Source organism: Betta splendens, chromosome 21 (assembly GCF_900634795.4).
Source record: "Betta splendens chromosome 21, fBetSpl5.4, whole genome shotgun sequence".
Lineage (NCBI taxonomy): Eukaryota > Metazoa > Chordata > Actinopteri > Anabantiformes > Osphronemidae > Betta > Betta splendens.
Window position 1 is genome coordinate 11,380,488 of NC_040899.1, and position 17,906 is coordinate 11,398,393.

Consider the following 17,906-nt stretch of genomic DNA (forward strand, 5'->3'; position numbering starts at 1 on the left):
CGGGTGCCGCTGGGTTTTGAGCCAAAATGGCGGCGCTCGCGCTAACTATCGATCGGAGCGTCCTGTGACCCACGCTATCGATCGAGCGCAGGCGCCGCCTCAGTTGTAGGTGTGCAGCCTGCGCGTGGGGCTCTTTAAAAGCGCATGAAGCGATCGCACGTCGTCGCGTAGGACGTAACGAGACACGATGCGCGTTTTTGCCCTGATGTGTGAGTATTTGCAAAAAGGAAAAAAAGAAAAAAAAAACAACTGAGGTGCATGTTTGTGCGTGTCTGTGTGTTACTGAGCGCCACCAAGGGCCGCTCACAACAACTCTGATTCCGTTATTATTGATTTGAAAATGAATAAAAGACGATCCACGGGGGACGACCTTCACAATTTTCCACCGCCTTTCGAGGCACTTGCGATTTCTTAATGAATCGCACGTAGGCTGTCGTCGGAGGAGTCGCTGCGTTTCCTCTCCTGGGACGCGCACACACACACACACACACACACACACACACACACACGCACACAGGGTATCACAGGCTCCGCACACGCTGCTGCTGAACGTAGCACCTTCTAGTCTCCTCTAGATGAGGAGTTAACCTCCCGCGAGCCAGATCTGAGTTTCCCATCAGCCCCAGTCAGAGTCTCTACTTCGCTCCTGGCAGACACACAGGGAAGAAACTGGACCTTTATTATCCTTTTCCAACTGTTATAAAAATATTTTTAGGGCTGTGGTCATGAAAATACGACATATCACTGTACAACGTACACTGTAAGTACAGCGCTGGTTATTCCTCTTTACACAGGAAGTTAATGAGCTCCACTCGCTGCCTAATAAGATTCACGGCTGCGTTAAACTATGAATAATCCCTGTATATCTCTAGTTCTAGTGGGAACTTGCTTGCGTTTGTCCGTCCGTCTGCCATGTTTAAAGAACAAGCCTGGTGATAATGTGTGTCTTCGTACAGCATATCGATCCTTATACGTCTACAACTGTAGAGTTCAGTATAAATGAATCAGAGTTAATGTGGGACATCTGTAGGTGAAGCAGCTTCTCCTGTGAACGTATTATACATATCTTTCTTGCTAATCCTCAAACGATGCCTGAAGTCAGTGCATGTGGTAGCTAAGTGGAAACAGATCCACCTGGACCCGAGCCCAGTTGTTTAACAGATCGGTGAATGGAGTGAACTCATCTCCGTGCGGTGTGATCCAGGGGTGAACTGTTCGGAGCATGTGTGCTCTGTCACGTGTTATATTGTGTAGGTAAAGGCATCTGTGTGTTTCTGCTGTGAGATGAAGTCCCTTTAACTTGTCTTATTCGTCCGCGCTTCTGTTTCACGCTGCCGCCACGTTCCTGCTGATCCAGCGCCTATCTCTCCCGGCTTCCGTCACCTGATTGGCTGAGCCCGTCGGCTGTCATGTATGATTTCCTCTGGTGTCGTCCAATCAGGGTGGTCTGTTTTGTGCGTGTCAGCGAGTGTTGTGGTTGTCATTTCATCAGTAGGGTCATAATAGGGCTGGTTAAACCCACTTCACGTCCTATTACTCTCTATCTCACACACACACACACACACACACACACACACACACACACACACACACACACACTAGATGGGATGTAGTGGAGTATTTAGTGCAGTGCGGGGACCTTGGTGTGCCGGTGATGGATGTGGCAGTAGTATCAGCAGTGCTGCCTTTTGAAGGCGCGTGTTGTCCACCACTGGGATTTGTCAGACCTGGTCTGCTGAGCCCACACATTCTGCCACTCGCTGCTGTTGCCGCCAGCCATTTTTTAAAACCTACCGCTCTGTGTGTGTGTGTGTGTGTGTGTGTGTGTGTGTGTGTGTGGGGGAACAAGGGGGGGAGACCTTATATCACACTGATATAAGGTTGCATGTTCTGATCAGGTTCTGATCCAATCAGTGCATCCATGTCATAAATATAACTCAGTATTAAATTTAGTGCTTAAGTGATGCCCGTGTCTGTGGGAGGCTTTTGTTTTAAAGCTACAGTATTTTAATCTTCTATTTTAAACAATCTTGGATCTATTGAGTGACTTTTTCATTATGTTGTGTATTGCATTAGGGTTTTCAGTGTTCCTGTATTTGTAGTACTTGTAATACGACCACATAGGAAGAAAAGAGGGCACAAACAGCATAGCATTTCCTAATGATCCCCTTCCTTGATCTTCCCTCCGTGAAACGTAGCGCACGCAGGTACAGTGTCACCGTCCTTGCACCGATTGCAACAGATCTGAGGTGACTGTGAGTTGAAAGAGCTGCCGAACGCAGATTTAATAGCAGCCGCTGTTTAAAGTGAACAGCTCTTTTATCCGAGGGGCCAATTTGCATAATTCACGTTTTTGCCTTCTGCGAGAAGAACACAGAGAAAGTCGTTCCTCTGAATTATGACTGTTTTTGTCTTGGTAGCAGTCAGTGGTTTCCCGTCACATCGCCATCAGATCACCATCGTTTCACGCGTCGTACGTGGAGTCGCTGGCTCAGCAGATGCTCACGCCTGTGTTCCTCTGTCTCCAGTGTGCAGGGCGGGCTTCTACAAAGCGGCGCTGGGCAACGCCGAGTGCTCCAAGTGTCCGCCCCACAGCTTCTCCCACCACGAGGGCTCGCTGCACTGCGGCTGCGAGAAGAACTTCTTCCGCGCCGACGGGGACCCCGCCTCCATGGCCTGTACACGTAAGTGTGTGGCGTTGTGCGAACCGGATGGCGTGTTCATGAAGAAGATGCAACGAAAGACAGCGGAAATCTCATTTTCAGTTCAATTTCGAGGCATTACGGTAATTACAGTGCAGTTGCCCGCCCGAGCAGCGCACACAATGGTGAAGGTTCCTCGTTTCATTAAAGGTCACCGAAGTCACGGCTCTTTTCACCTTCCCTGCTCCTCTGCTTTTATCACAGTCTGATGAGAAAAAAAAATGATCATGCGGAAAACAGCAGAAAATACAAATCAACGCCCACAGTCGCCGACAGAATCCTAATTAGAGAGACTGTCACTGGGCCCGTTGTGATTATCGTGACGCCATCTTGTCAGCGAGGCAGATTTCACCTCACTGAGACGTGGAGACAAGTTGTTAGAAGATAATGATCGCGATTACCTCAGAGGAGGAGCTGTGCTGTTAAGGAGGCGATAGACGTCGGCGAGAGGCGAGGCTGGAAATAAAAAAAAATTAAAAAACCTGCGGAAAATCCTCATTTCTGAACAGTCGCTTCAGAGAAGCGTGGATGAAAGTCTAATTTTGAAGGTGCGGTCGAGCTTCGAGAGGCTTTTGTGGCTCACTCGGTTCCCTTTTGGGGGATGCGCGCGTACAACCTGCCGGCCGCTGTCCGCCTCACGTGCGGATCTCAGTGTTCACGCACTGTTTTGACATTGGGAATTAGCACGCGATCGTGAGCACATGTGCATTTGTGCGCAGGTCGTGTAGAGGCCGATGCGCGGCTTTGATGTGGTCGGGGGACTGTTTCTGTGCAGAGGGGCCAAAGGAGATGTTTGAAGACTAGGTTTGACATAGTAGAAAAGACACGATAAGCGAGTCTAATGTGTTTTTTTTTTAATGTAAAGGAACAAGACGTGAAGCTCTTTTCCGCTGAGAATTTCTCTTCTGCCCGACGAAGCATTCATAATAAAATCAGGCCAAAGCCTTTGTAGATTTTAACTAATAAATCTGCTTTCTTTAATATAAAGAATCTTCCTGTCTCCAGTTTCACTGTATGTGATGTAAACTATGAAGGTTTTCAATTGGACTTCCTCGCCCCTCGCACACAGACTACACACAGCAGATTGCTGAGATTACCAGGCCGCGCATAGTTTGGGAGTGAAATAAAATCTTGTCAAGTCAAACAAACCAAACAAAGCGTTTTATCTCCAGAAACAATCCGCTAAGCCCATTTTCTCCTCCTCCTCCTCCTCCTCCTCCTCCCCCTCGTCTTCCTCCTCCCCCGGTCCTCGGTGGAGTTATTTGGCAGTTTTGTTTTGTCCTCCATGTAATTACAGTCATAGCTTTGATATGAAAATCTGGCAAGACTCAGTGAGATCTGTTTGTAATAAGACGTTTTACTTTTAAATGTCACTCAGAGTTTGTCGTAGTATTTATTTAGCTTTCTTCCCTCTTTCTGGAAGAGGCTGCGTCACGTCCTTCACTCCTACTGGTCCAGAAAGAAAAGGGAAATAATGATATAATAATACAATCCTGTACCTCTGTTTGATGCTCCAGACCCTCCTTCAGCTCCTCGGAACGTCATCTCCTCCATCAACGAGACCTCCGTCATCCTGGACTGGAGCTGGCCGGAGGACGCGGGCGGGCGGCGCGACGTGACCTTCACGGTGGTCTGCAAGCGTTGCCGCGGCAACGGGGCGCCCCCGCGCTGCGAGCCGTGCCGCAGCGGCGTGCGCTTCCTGCCGCGCGCCGCCGGCCTGGTCAACACCACGGTGACGGTGGGCGAGCTGCTGGCGCACACCAACTACACCTTCGAGATCGAGGCGCAGAACGGCGTGTCGCCGCTGGCGCCCAGGATGAGGCAGTACGCCGCCGTCACCATCACCACCAACCAGGCGGGTGAGCTCCTCACACAGCACCTCATCGGGCGGGAGGCGTTCGCCCGCGCTAGTGCTTCGCGCGTTTGCGACGCGGTCGCGGTCCGAACTTCCCGTCGGACGTCTCTCCGCACATCCAGAACCGGAACGGCGCTTCCAGCAGTAAAGTAAATCAAGCTGCGGAGCGGAAGGTGCCAAACCTCAGCAATCTGTGACTCGAGGAAGGAATGCGTAAACGTCCTGCCGAAGTTCACGACTGCGTTTCGTTTCCCTCGTGACTTTTCCCTTTAACAGTTCGTCTTTGTGTTGGTTTATGTTTCCTGTCAACAGCTTAACGTGCGTCTGTCATCCTCTCAGACGCACTCAACTTATTACACCTCGAACTTTTTGAACCTAACTCACACAATAGTTGTGTTTTCAGACCAGTTTTGCTCATAAAACGTAAAGTGTGAGCCTGTCATACAGTAGGTTGTCATATACTGTGATCTACTTATCATCAATGAGTGACGTTACAAGACGAGAATGAGCACTTAGAGACTAAAGATGAACGAGGATTGGCCGTTATGTTCAGATAAGTCAATGGAGAATAAAAGCTGCACATTTAAAGTAAAGACAGTCTAAATGAAAAAGACAGGAAGGTTTAGCCAAGATTTAAAGTCTGCTCTTCGTAAGCATTTTAATGTATGTGTGGTTGGCTGGAGGGATTCTCTCTGCGATCTGAATACATATTAGACTTAAAGACAGCTTATCAACATTAAGAGGCCGACATGTGGTCTGAATATTAATAACCGTCTTTAATGTCTGAGTCGTTACGAGCTCTTTCGGGTTTCGGGTATCACAGAATCGAACTCAACGTAGCCGCCTTCATCAGCGCTCGCCCTCTCCTCCCTCGCTCTCCAGCAAATATCTCAGCCTGCAGCTGCACACCCTCCATCAGCCCTGAGAGTTTACAAGGATTAGGTATGTCAGTGCGGAGGCCCCACCCGTCTGCACACACGCGCACACACACACACACTCACACACACACACACACACACACACACACACACACACGCACACACACACACACACACACACACACACACACACACACACACACACACACACACACACACACACACACACACACACACACACACACACACAAACACACACACACGCACACACACACACACACGTACAGATGCCAAAGCTGTTAAAAGCTGGATTAAGTGTTTCTCTGGGAAGGCGCAGCGTGTCCTGGCTTCGCCGTCAAGGTGCTGTCACAAAACCCGCCCCCTTCGCCCTCCACCCATTGTCATAACGATGCTGGGAGCGGGGGATGAAATACAGCAGCAAGTCAACCGGAGGTAAAACAACGGATTTAAGAATGTATCGATGCGTTTTTCTAAACATCGCTGATAATTCATCATCACCAGCTCCCGACCCCTCGTGTCGCAGGTGACAAACGCCGAAGGCCAGTTTTTAGGGCCGTCGCGAGTCTTTACAGTTACACTGAAGCACAGACAGCAAAATGAGAGTGACAGCGAATTAAGTGCTTGGCGGTGGACGCGCAGGGATGGGGAGGCAAGAAGGAGGGGAGGGAGGAGGGGGAGAGGAACTTGAAGCTGCCTCCGAGCGGCCCAGACACAGTAAATCATTACCACCATAAACCACAGAGCCAATAAAAAGCGCAGCCTCACCCGGCTATCAGAACCAAAGAGAGAGAGGGGGAGGAGGGGGGAGCAGGGGGTATAGAAACAGATTCTCCCCATCTGGATTCATTACAGGAGAAAAAATAACTTCCCGCGGAAATACACACGACTATATGTGTGGAAAGACACACACACACACACACACACACGCACAGCAACACTCTGCAGTCACATAATCACAATCACGGAAAGGCTCGAACATTTCAAAGACAAACATGTTTTTTCCTGTGGTCTAATAAAATTAAAAGTCGATGCCTCAGATGCCGGGTTGGCCCCAGAGCTGCCTGGCAATTAGAGAGCAGTAAAAAAGGGAAATGAGAAAGGGAGCGAAGGGGGAGACAGAATGAGGGAGGGAGGGGCTGCGCGGCTTGATAGAGGGATGTGCTGAATTACTAGATTGGGACCATGTGAAGTGCGAGGCGAGTCGGACGAGGGAGAGAGAGAGGAAGAGAGAGAGGGGGAGAGAGAGAGAGGGGGAGACAGAGGGAGAGAGAGAGAGGGAGAGAGAGAGGGAGAGGGGGAGAGAGAGAGAGAGAGGGAGAGGAGGAGAGGGAGAGAGATAGAGGGAGAGAGAGAGAGAGCGAGAGAGAGAGGGAGAGAGAGAGGGGGAGGGAGAGAGAGAGGGGGAGGGAGAGAGAGAGGGGGAGGGAGAGAGAGAGGAGAGAGTGAGGGAGAGAGAGAGAGAGAGAGGGAGAGAGAGAGAGGGAGGGAGAGAGAGAGGAGGAGAGAGAGAGGGATAGAGAGAGAGAGAGACAGAGAGAGAGGGAGAGGGGGAGAGAGAGAGATTTTGCAGAATGCAGTGGGACAACACTAATAGACAAACCACTGCTCTCATGATGAACTGGTGTAATTAGTGCAACTAGCGCATTGATGGAGCGGGACTTTCTTATTGTGGTAACCAAACGGGTCGAACCATTCCAGCCAGAGACGGCTCCTGGCGTTGGAGCTGGCCGGAGGTTGGCGTGTTTGTTCAGCGGTGGTTGTCGCAGCGCAGACAGTCCGGTCAACCGCTGCACGTCTCCAGCTTCATACCGGAAACAGGCCCGATTATGCTGAGATTTTCTGTCCTAATGTGACCAAGAACAGTTTTTAAAACCACACGGTATCTGCAGTAGCAGACTCACCCACCTCCTCTCTCTCCTCCCCCCTGTGTCCCTCACCCACCTCCTCTCTCTCCTCTCCCCTGTGTCTCTCACCCACCTCCTCTCTCTCCTCCCCCCTGTGTCTCTCACCCACCTCCTCTCTCTCCTCCCCCCTGTGTCCCTCACCCACCTCCTCTCTCTCCTCCCCCCTGTGTCTCTCACCCACCTCCTCTCTCTCCTCCCCCCTGTGTCCCTCACCCACCTCCTCTCTCTCCTCCCCCCTGTGTCTCTCACCCAGCTCCCTCGCCAGTGACGGTGATCAAGAAGGAGAAGACGTCCCGCAACAGCGTCTCGCTGTCCTGGGTGGAGCCGGAGAGACCCAACGGCATCATCCTGGATTATGAGATCAAGTACTACGAGAAGGTCTGTGTCCAACGTGTGGATGTGGAAGTTATCGTTCAGTGGCTAACAAACTGTGCCACATCTTTATAAACTTCAGACATAAAGAAGGAAAGCAACTTAAATATGGGATATGGAAGTTTTATTTTCTGTTCTATACATAAAATTGAAAAACAGACTGGTGTGTGTGTGTGTGTGTGTGTGTGTGTGTGTGTGTGTGTGTGTGTGTGTGTGTGTGTGTGTGTGTGTGTAGTGTGTGTGTGTGTGTGTGTGTGTGTGTGTGTGTGTGTGTGTGTGTGTGTGTGTGTGTGGCATGAAGCAGTTTTCCAGTATCTCTAACAACTCAAACCTCTATAACTCCTTCTCCCTTGTTTACCTCCATCATTTTCCTTTATTCTCCGTTTCTCTTCTCCTCCCACCTCGTATCTCCCCTTCCCGTCTCATCCCGTCCTCCCTCTCCCCTCTGCTCCTTTAATGGAGACAAGTTTTATGGCGGACAGTAAACGCGCCTGTGCAGCCGCTCATTCCTCTGCGAGGGCAAATTAGCGAGGGACGAATCGCGCCGGCTCTCGGCACCGGGGCGGCGCTACGGCTGACATTTGATGGTGAAATTAGCCGTGGATACGAGTTTAATCACTCGGGCGCATTGAGTGTGTGTGTGTGTGTGTGTGTGTCACAGTTTGCTCGGTGCCAGCAGTGGCCCCTAATCTCTTGATTAGTAGGCCGACAGAACCCTGAGCTCAGTTCAGCCATCCTCACCTAAGACGGTAAAACACGGCGGCAGAAGCTAACGACTGATACGGGATCAGAGCTTGTTGACGGATGTTTCTCAGCCGCAGCTTTCCAACCACAGACACATTAGAACTCACCACCGATTCATATTCATTAAACGAGAAGGGGCGAAGATGCGGAGGGGGAGAATGAAAAGGAGTCTGCGTGACAAACTCTCTGGGGCCTCGCACTGATCCCTGTTAATCGCCGTCTCTCAGGAATTACTGGAGACACCCAGCAACAGGCACACACACACACACACACACACACACAGTATCCAAGTTCCCAGAGGATTCTCCACAGTAGGCATCCTCACCCAGGGATTTCAAAGCCCAGACAAAGGGCTTTTCCATGCAGAGGAAAAGCTGGAACGCCCAGAAGACCCCGGTAAGAACCCGAGATGGAGGAGTCTCCGTGTGGCAGTCAGAGGGACGCCGACTGCCTCCAGCCTGCCAAGGGTGAGGGCCGTAGAAGGACGAATTCCCCGCACGGAGACCACACCGTGACTCAGCCATGAGACAGAAAGACACTCGCACACAGACATAAACAGGACGGTGAAGCAGAACGAAAAAAAACCCGTCGATCAAGATCAAAAGGCTGAAGAATCTAAGTGTATATGCGTTTACTACCTGCTAGAACTTAGAAATAGCCTTTTTTTTTTTGGTTTCAGCTCCAGAGTGTGTTCTTTCCACCGGTTCAGGCCACAGTCTGTCCTCTAACATTAACCAACAGCTGTGACTGTCTGAAGGTTTAATGAGGCTCAAGTGGAAGTCAAACAAACTTGTTTCTGAGAACACGCCGAGCGTGAAGCTGAGGGTTCTCTCTGTTCGGGGATCCTCTGGTAAGTGTTCTTGGGAAAATCCCAACCACGACGCCTCCCAGGAGGAGGAAGGCGCTGCGTCTCCGGGGATCCCGGCCGAAACGCCGGCCGGCGAGCGTTTCCAAGTGAAGGCGAAAATACAGTATGTGGGAATAAGCACATGATTGTTTGCGCATGTTTTATCATCGGAATCTAAAGAGCAAAGCGAGGGCTTCAGATCCACTTTAATTCCCGGCTGTTTATTTAGTCTTAGACGGAAGGAATGCTCGCTGAAAAACACTATTTACACGACTTCTGCTTCGCATCTCCTGTTGTCGAGTCCGAGTGCGTCCGCATCGGAGGCCGTGCGCGCCTGTTGTACGAGCTGTAATTTCCTCCAGCTTTGTTTACTTTATCGAAGCGGAACGCGGCACAGAGGCCGTATTAAACTCGGGCAGGGTTCTTGTGAGGCACACCGGCCACAGTCGCACAACTCGTGCCTCTAATCCGTTCTCACCGACGTGCGTGCGTGCGTGCGTGGGCGCTGCTACACCTGCGTGTGATTTTTCAGCAGACGTCCCGCTGACCAGTCACCGCTGCCACCAGATTTATGGCTGATGCAGGATTGTCCCCGCGCAAGTCTGGTGTAACAGTTACCCACACACACACACAAAAGCAGCGAAGGTCGAACGGTGTAAAATACTCACACACACAAGCTTTGTGCACCATAAAGCTTGTGTGTGTGAGTATTTTACACCGTTCGACCTTCGCTGCTTTTTACGGGCGATGTTGCAAAGCGTGTAGCTCATTTTCAGTACGCTCGAAGTCACTCCTAATAAGTTGTCATTAGAATTTAAGACGGGCCTCGTCTCGACGCTTTGTTTGCACGCTAACGACATAATTGCGGGACACGGGCGGCGCTGTGATTTTCACCACGAGGCACAGACAGAATGTGACATTTGTTGACAGCTGCTGGATGCCCACATTATCCAATAGCATCACTTTTGCGCTTTACTGAAGGGTTTTCATACTGCTGCTGCGTAATCTTCCACTCAGCCTCCTGTCCAGTCGGCGACAGAGCGGCGAATGCACTTCAGCATCCTCGTTTTAGCAAGTGTTGTTGTATTTAAACATTGTATCGAGTGGAAAATGGTATTTTCAATGCCAGTAGCGTTAAGACTCTATAAAAGTTAACATGATGAATCTACCGTTTGACTAGTGTTCATTCTGTGGCGTTTTGGCAGCTGGTGAATGGCCTGAACCTACAGTACGACAGCAAGGTTGATTCATTTGCGACACTAACACAACTGAGATCAAATTTTTCCAGCATCAGTCGCTCCAACTCTTCACAACCAGCACAGGAGTTAAACCCGTTTTCTAAAATGCTCTTTATTCTGTGGCAACAATATTTTTTCTGTTTTTCTGTTTTTGTTTTCGTCCTTCACTTTTAGTTACACAACTGCGTCCTCAAGGTCAAACTAATGGGGATTTAGCATTAAATGCCATTTGTCGAGGAAACTACTGTAGCACTAACTCCAGAGCCACGACGCCCACCTAGAATTTTATAATTCCCCTCCCAACACTTGACACATTGGAAAATATAGTAATCACCACTTCATTCCAATGGAATGATTGCATTTGGTACCACTTCCATAATCATGGTCGAAATCTGTTGAAATCAAAGGGCTACTTTGTATCTTTCCTCATCTTCGCTGCACCAGTTTTCCTTCTTCCACATCTGGAAACAATGTGGCAAATGCAGACCTGGTGTGTAAATATTCCTGTTGTTTTATCAGTGGGGATCAGTAGGAGAGAAGTCATAAAGCATCAGGGCATAAATCATCAGATTGGGAAGAAATCTGCCAAACAGTTTGAGATGTTTGTGTGTCTGTGTCCATATGGATACTGCCTTGTGCAGCAGATATCATATACTGTATTTATGTTGTATTCGTCCCAGTTCCATCCTAGACTAAACATACAGATATCTCTGATTTCATTTCTTTCCTTTGTCCTCTCTTTCCTAAAGGAGGAGCAGGAGACCAGCTACACCATCCTCCGTGCGCGCGGTTGTAACGTGACTCTGAATGGCCTGAAGCCCAACACTGCCTACCTTCTGCAGATCCGAGCTCGCACCGCTGCCGGATACGGCGCCAGCAGCCCCAGCTTCCAGTTCGAGACCAGCCCCGACTGTAAGCGCAGCACGGAGTGGATGAAAATATCAGGCTCACATGTCGGGTTTGCTGATCGCGCACAAGGCTCATGAAGGCTGATATTGTGTTACCATTTTGATTTGAACCACTTGGGTTTGGATGTTGCACAGAAACGGGTCTTGATGTCCAGTAGATTAGTCCATGTATCAAAGGCTTCTCTGCTCTATTGAAACAACCTTCTTGTATTGATGTTTAGCATCTGTCTGTGATATTGACCCAATTTTAATAACTAAGCTTTTAGTAATTATATTATATATATTTAGTTTTCATGTTGTAACATGTCTATGAATTCAGTGAGACGTGTGAGCGAATTTGTTCATTGTCCCCTTTTGCTTTTCGCTCCTTCAGCAGCCTTTTCCATCTCCAGCGAGAGCAGCCAGGTTGTTCTCATCGCCATCTCCTCCGCCGTGGCCATCATCCTGCTCACCGTGCTGCTCTACGTCCTGATTGGCAGGTCTGTCCAGCACCCGCTCCGCTCCTTCACGATTATTCCCAAAATGACAATTTTCCAGCCGCCGTCACACGGTAGAAAGCTGAGGTTTCACCTATTACGTAGTTTGCCTTTAAGGCTGTTTTTCCACATACTCAATGTGTGTGCGTGTGGCTTTCGTTGGCAGTGATTGTCCAGAGTATAAATCCACAGGCTCATTTTAAGACTCACTGATCCACTCTTGGCTTGGAAGAGTTGGGAGTGCACACGCTCACACCCGGGACCCCCGGATGGGCCGACGGGTGCAGTCTTACTGGGGGGATGTGGCACTACACCACCTCTGACCTTTCCCCGTTTGCATTGGCAGGTTTTGTTGCCACAGCAAATCCAAACATCCTGACGAGAAAAGACTCCACTTTGGCAACGGCCACTGTAAGTACCGGACTCTTTCCTCGGGGCTGGTTGGTAATGATCTGTCCTTATTCACCAAGTAGGTATTAACCAAAAGGTAGCTGCCTGACGGACCCTGTGACGGAGAAGCAAAGACGACACGGTGTCTTAGACGGTTCATTTGGTTTGAGAGGGAGGTTTCTCAGTTCATTTGCAAAACAGTCCAAGAGACTACGCTTGGAAATGGAAGAAGTACAGTGGTTAGTTCAGTGAAAAGCTTTTCAATGTCTGATTTAAATGACCAATAATCATTGGATTTACTCCACAAAGGCTCTTTCTTAGCGTTGTGCAGCACATGAAACTGAATCATCCTTACTCCCTCTTTGTTTTCCGTTGCTTTATTTATATCCAGTGCGTTATTTACGAGGAATGCTTCCACCTTTAACCTTGACCTAGGCTTTAGACCAAGAAATCCCCAAGCACCGAACATTATCTGCCCCCTCCATCACGCAGGAATGGGTCAGATGCAGAACGTAAATTCCCCTGCATCATAAAACGCAACCTTATTTACGGTTCTCTTCGAACAATAATAACATTCCTATATGAAGAGTTTGATGGTCACAGTGATTGCGCCTCCTTTTTAATTTGTACATAAATGTATTCTTAAGTTTCCACAATGATAATATTAGGCTTGAGCAACTTGACTCAGAGCAGCCTTTCCTTTTAGGATGTGTTGGCGTCATAAATCATCTGCACATGCATCTGGCTGTGATTTGCCTGATTGAGATTTACTTTCACACATAAAGGCGGTATTGCTTGGAGACATGCCACGTTCAGCATCGGAGCCTCTGAGAAGTGTTGTTATTCTACCACATGATTTACTGTATTAACTGGCTCCTGGTTGAACAAGCGTTCTGGCCATCGAGTCGTGATGTGTCAGAGAGACTAAATCTGCGGTGGAGTAGACACTTAGTTAATGTCCCTACGACCACCAAAGCAATTAAGAAAAAATAAGATCCAATGGGCGCAATAAGGATGTTATTTGTGTTACTGCAGTGCGTCTCCCGGGCGTCCGGACCTATGTGGACCCCCACACGTATGAGGACCCGAGCCAGGCTGTGCACGAGTTCGCCAAGGAGCTGGATGCTTCCTGCATCGCCATCGACAAAGTGGTGGGAGCAGGTGAGGCCACGCAGGGAATCTCACATACCTCCTTTTGTAGGACACATATAGAGCCTGTACGTCAAGCAAAACAGCCAGACGCTGTTGGAACAGACACACTCTGAGCTGAAATAGACATTTTAAGGGAATCTGTAAATTCATGTAAAGTATCGGCCTTCTAGTTCTAATCTGAGTTTGGTCTGATTGAGGCTACGTGTGATTAAACCGGGCACTATAATAACGGCTCATTTCTAATCAAGCCACTGGCGCCTTTTAATGTACCATGAACAAAACACTGGCGTTCACGCGCATAAAGTGACCTGAACTGCTTCTTCTGTTTTCTCGGGAAGCCACATATTAAAATGCATTTGCCCAGATCTGCTCAGATCCCTTGCTCACTTGGACTGCGTCCACCTTAAGTCAGTCCACACAGCAAATACACGAAGAGAGACCAATGTTTCCTTTAGTTCCCCGGCCTCAACCTCCCCACTTCGCCGTGCTGTCGTGCTCCTGCATGCTCCATTTAAATGACAAAGACCCGCCGAGTTCACAAGCGCACGACTCCTTTGGTCTATGTACAACTCCATTGTACATTTTCATGGCAGCAGGCGAGTTTAAATGTGCGCCATATAGTGCTCAGCTGGGAACGAGAAAGCATTTAATGTCCCAGCTTGAGGTCCCTTGTTTCCACTCCTCCTCCATGATTGAGAGCGATGGTTAAAAGGAGGAGTAGTTTAGAGCCCCTTCACTTTCCCTTCCCCTCCTTTTTCCCTTTCTCCATTTTCTTCCCCACACTCAATTATCTGCCTGGTGCTTTAATCCTGAACTAAGTCTAATGATTGCAACAGTAAAACAGGCTTCCCTTCCACGCTGAACAAGGGTGCGGATGGGAGGGATAATGCGTTGATTTATGCCGAGTGAAGGCGAAAATAAATAGAGACCTAAGCTCACGGTACACGAGGACGGGCTGGTCTTCAGAGACCCTCAGTCCTTCACGCTGTAAAGCTGTCAGGTCAGAGCGTGAGTTAAATACCTGCCCCATCGCTGCTCTCTGACCTAAAAAAAGGCCTTTTTATTGCCTGTTTCACCAAAAGGCCTTAAAGTATGAAATCAGAAATGTGTGCAGGAAGCATAAAGGGTATTAACGGGTTACAAGAACGCATAAACACCATTAATAACTCAGACGTCATGGTGATTCATACGCCTTAGCTGCAGCATTAATTAAAGTACGGGGCTTGAAATAACACGCGCACGGGATACTGTTGATTGTTGTGGAGTAGTTCATGCGGGATTACATGCACCAAGTATTATTTTTCACGCATGAAATCATGCATCAGCTCCTGGCTGTTCAAGAGCGAGTCACGTCAGACAGCGGGACCTGGTTTTGACCCAGCAGAAGGTGAATGGAAGCCCAGAGGCGAGGACTTGTGATGTCGACGTATTTGTCCGTCAGCCTTAAACGCGGAGCAACACCCGTCTGTGTGATTCTCGCAAAGCCGTATATGTGGCGTTCGCTGACTTCTTCCCTCCGTCTCCCTTCCAATCCCCATCTGTCTTTGTTAAACATCTTAACGGGACTTTGATCTTGTTGCCAATTTGTGATTGTGCTAAAAGACGGAACACATGCTCCGCTCTGCTTACATGGGTCAGGCTCCTAACATCAAAGCGGGATACCTAGCTGGGCCCAGAACAGGAAAGGAGCGAGCGTCCCTAATCAAGCCTTATTAGACGGGGATCTTCTTTCCCGGAGTGGCCGCATGAAAAGGTGCCCCGGCCCGGCTCCTCCGTCCACTGCCAGGAGGCCGGCGGAGCCGAGCGGAGCGGGACGCGACAGGCACGCATTTGCTATTTAGACAGGTTGTAATTATTCTGGCCTAACTTCTTCCAGACCTGTTACTTCAAGTCCAAGGTTTGACCCGTGGCCTCGGGTCCAGAGGCGCTATAAGGGAAGACCGTACAGCATGGAGAGAGATCTGCACATCTTAGCTCTGACATCAGTACACATGAGCACGCTCAGTATGTATACATACGAACACACACACACACACGGTCCGTACACACATGTACACACTCCACTCATCCCGCTTTCCAGCCAAATCCCTGTCACCAGCAGCAACATGGCTGGCTGCCTTTGAAGTGTCCAGGCTGCCTACAAAGCCTTCAGTTACCTTGTGGATCACACACAAGTACACAAGTACACACACACACACACTCACACACACTTCCCCTCACCGGCAAGGAATGCTAATCGATCTCCAAGAGTGGATGTTGAGTCATGCTGAGTTTTTAACTCGACATCGAAGGGAAGTTGAGAGGTTGTGATGCTGTCTGTTGAGTTTAATCCTGTTTTTTTAGATCTTTGGATCCGGCTTGATTAATTTCAAAGTTTATTGCCACATATGGTGTTATTATTACAGCGAGTGGTCAGAACATATAATTACGTAGTGATTTATGGTCAAATCCAGTGGATACGTATCCTGATTAATGGGACTTAGGCAATGGCAGTAAATTCCTGTTTGATGTGCAGCTTCGTCTTTGGCTCTGAGTGTTCATTACAGGGAACAATTTTAATTGGTTCCAAGAACAGCATATAGACGTCCTACGCCCCATGCAACGCTCGCTGGCAGGCGCCAGAGCTCTGGAAATGAACTAGCCATGGTTTGAGTGACTACAAACATCTTTTTCCAAAAAACTGGATGACAACTTAAATGCAGTTTCTTCTCTTTGTCAGTTGTCACTGGGCTCATTATTTGGGGTGTTGATTCTGAAATCGAGACCAAACTGCGATTCAATCATCCACAATTTGACGCTGTGGTTCCAGACGACGGAACCGTGACACGCCCACAGCTTGTTTCCCCACCGGCTGCAAAGGCAGCAACACGTGCAACGTGATGAGACCCAGATTGGGAATCCTTCCTTACAGGGAATGGTTTCTCTACAAGCTGAATCCATTCTTTGGTTAAACCTAAAAAACTGCATTAAAGGCGGAAAAGCTTTGTTTAAAATAGAATTCTTCAATCACTGCCTCCTTAAAATTATATATCTTTTTTGTGTAAACACATTTTTCATATATTTCCAACTGAACAAACAGTTGGGCCACTTGTTAATAACAATACAGCATCATGTAAACACACTGTGCTCTGCCCTTATCTAGGTTTGTGGTCATTTGAGGCCTGATGTTGCCTGTGTCCTGACTCCGTAGGTGAGTTCGGCGAGGTGTGCAGCGGCCGCCTGAAGCTGCCCAGCAAGAAGGAGATCTGCGTGGCCATCAAGACGCTGAAGGGCGGATACACGGACAAGCAGAGGCGGGACTTCCTGGCCGAAGCCTCCATCATGGGACAGTTCGACCACCCCAACATCATCAGGCTGGAAGGGGTGGTGACACGCAGTAAGCACGCGTCGCTCCGCGTTAACTGGAAGAAAAAAACTAACCCAATCACGCTTCTTTTAATCTTTTAGTCGTTTCTAGTTTGCAGTTGTCTTTGACAAATTGCTCCAAAGTGGACGGCGCTTTTGTGAAGGGAGCGCAGGAGTTTCACGGCGGTGTAAATCTCTGCAGATCAGTGTGTTGGGATCAAAGCCTATGAGCCATAAATCCATATTTCAGAGTCGCTCGCCTCTGGGCCTCTTTATAAGACTATCATTAGCACACAGAAGGCCTCTTTAAGAAATAAGTGCAGAACAAGGGCTGTAATGAGTCTGAAACAGGCCGGTCCTCTATCACTCCCTGTGGCACAGGCTTGTCCTTGTTACTGCACTTTGCAAAGTAGAATAAAATCCCTGAAGTCACTTCTATTGTTCCTAAACTGCACTTTCTCTTATTCTGCGATTTCCACCTCCACTCGTCTGCGTGATCCCTTTTTTTGGCGCTCTTCAATGCCCTCATTCATCTCCCGTCCTCTTATGTTTCATTCCACAGACGTATGGCACTTCTTCTAATCACAAACAGTGTTGCTAAATAAGCAATCAAGCTGTAAAAAAAACGCAGCAGATGACTGTTTGGTCCATATTGTTCTAATTAAGGGCCGAGCGTTTGCTCCGTGTCTCTCGTGCGTTCTCTCTGCAGCCGTGTGCTTTGCCAGACAACTGCCAGAGCGGAGCTGCAGTGCATTAGCGCAGCACATTGTATACACTGCCTGTTATAGTAAGTAGTTCAGCAACGTGATGGACAGATACTTGAAATTAAAACGGACGATTATCCAGTTTGAGTCACGGGAGTAGAAAAAAAAACAAAAGCGGACAAACACGTAAAGATTAAGATGCTTTTAAGTTTTAGCTTGATGCGTGTGTGTGATTATTCATCATGTTCATCACACAGTATTGTAACAGTCTTCCTGTTGCGATATGCTGCGATAACACAAATATGTACTGTAGTTCTGTGCTGTTTGTAGACCAACAGATGAGGTTCTTCCACGTTATCGCCCTACAGCA

At 48.7% G+C, this 17,906-nt stretch overlaps 1 protein-coding gene across 4 annotated transcripts in view; it reads left to right on the forward strand.

The window, feature by feature from the left end:
• The window catches only part of epha3 (eph receptor A3), a 65,079-nt gene that overhangs the window by 32,758 nt on the left and 14,415 nt on the right, over nucleotides 1–17,906 (forward strand). For 3 of the 4 annotated variants that reach the window (XM_055504910.1, XM_055504911.1, XM_029135735.3), the window contains exons 4-11: nucleotides 2,529–2,684; nucleotides 4,220–4,561; nucleotides 7,614–7,738; nucleotides 11,311–11,473; nucleotides 11,843–11,948; nucleotides 12,292–12,356; nucleotides 13,371–13,496; nucleotides 16,678–16,863. In XM_055504910.1, coding sequence (XP_055360885.1) covers nucleotides 2,529–2,684; nucleotides 4,220–4,561; nucleotides 7,614–7,738; nucleotides 11,311–11,473; nucleotides 11,843–11,948; nucleotides 12,292–12,356; nucleotides 13,371–13,496; nucleotides 16,678–16,863 — 1,269 coding nt within the window. The remainder of the gene's footprint in view (nucleotides 1–2,528; nucleotides 2,685–4,219; nucleotides 4,562–7,613; nucleotides 7,739–11,310; nucleotides 11,474–11,842; nucleotides 11,949–12,291; nucleotides 12,357–13,370; nucleotides 13,497–16,677; nucleotides 16,864–17,906) is intronic. The other variant, XM_041068748.2, reaches the window with a different exon arrangement.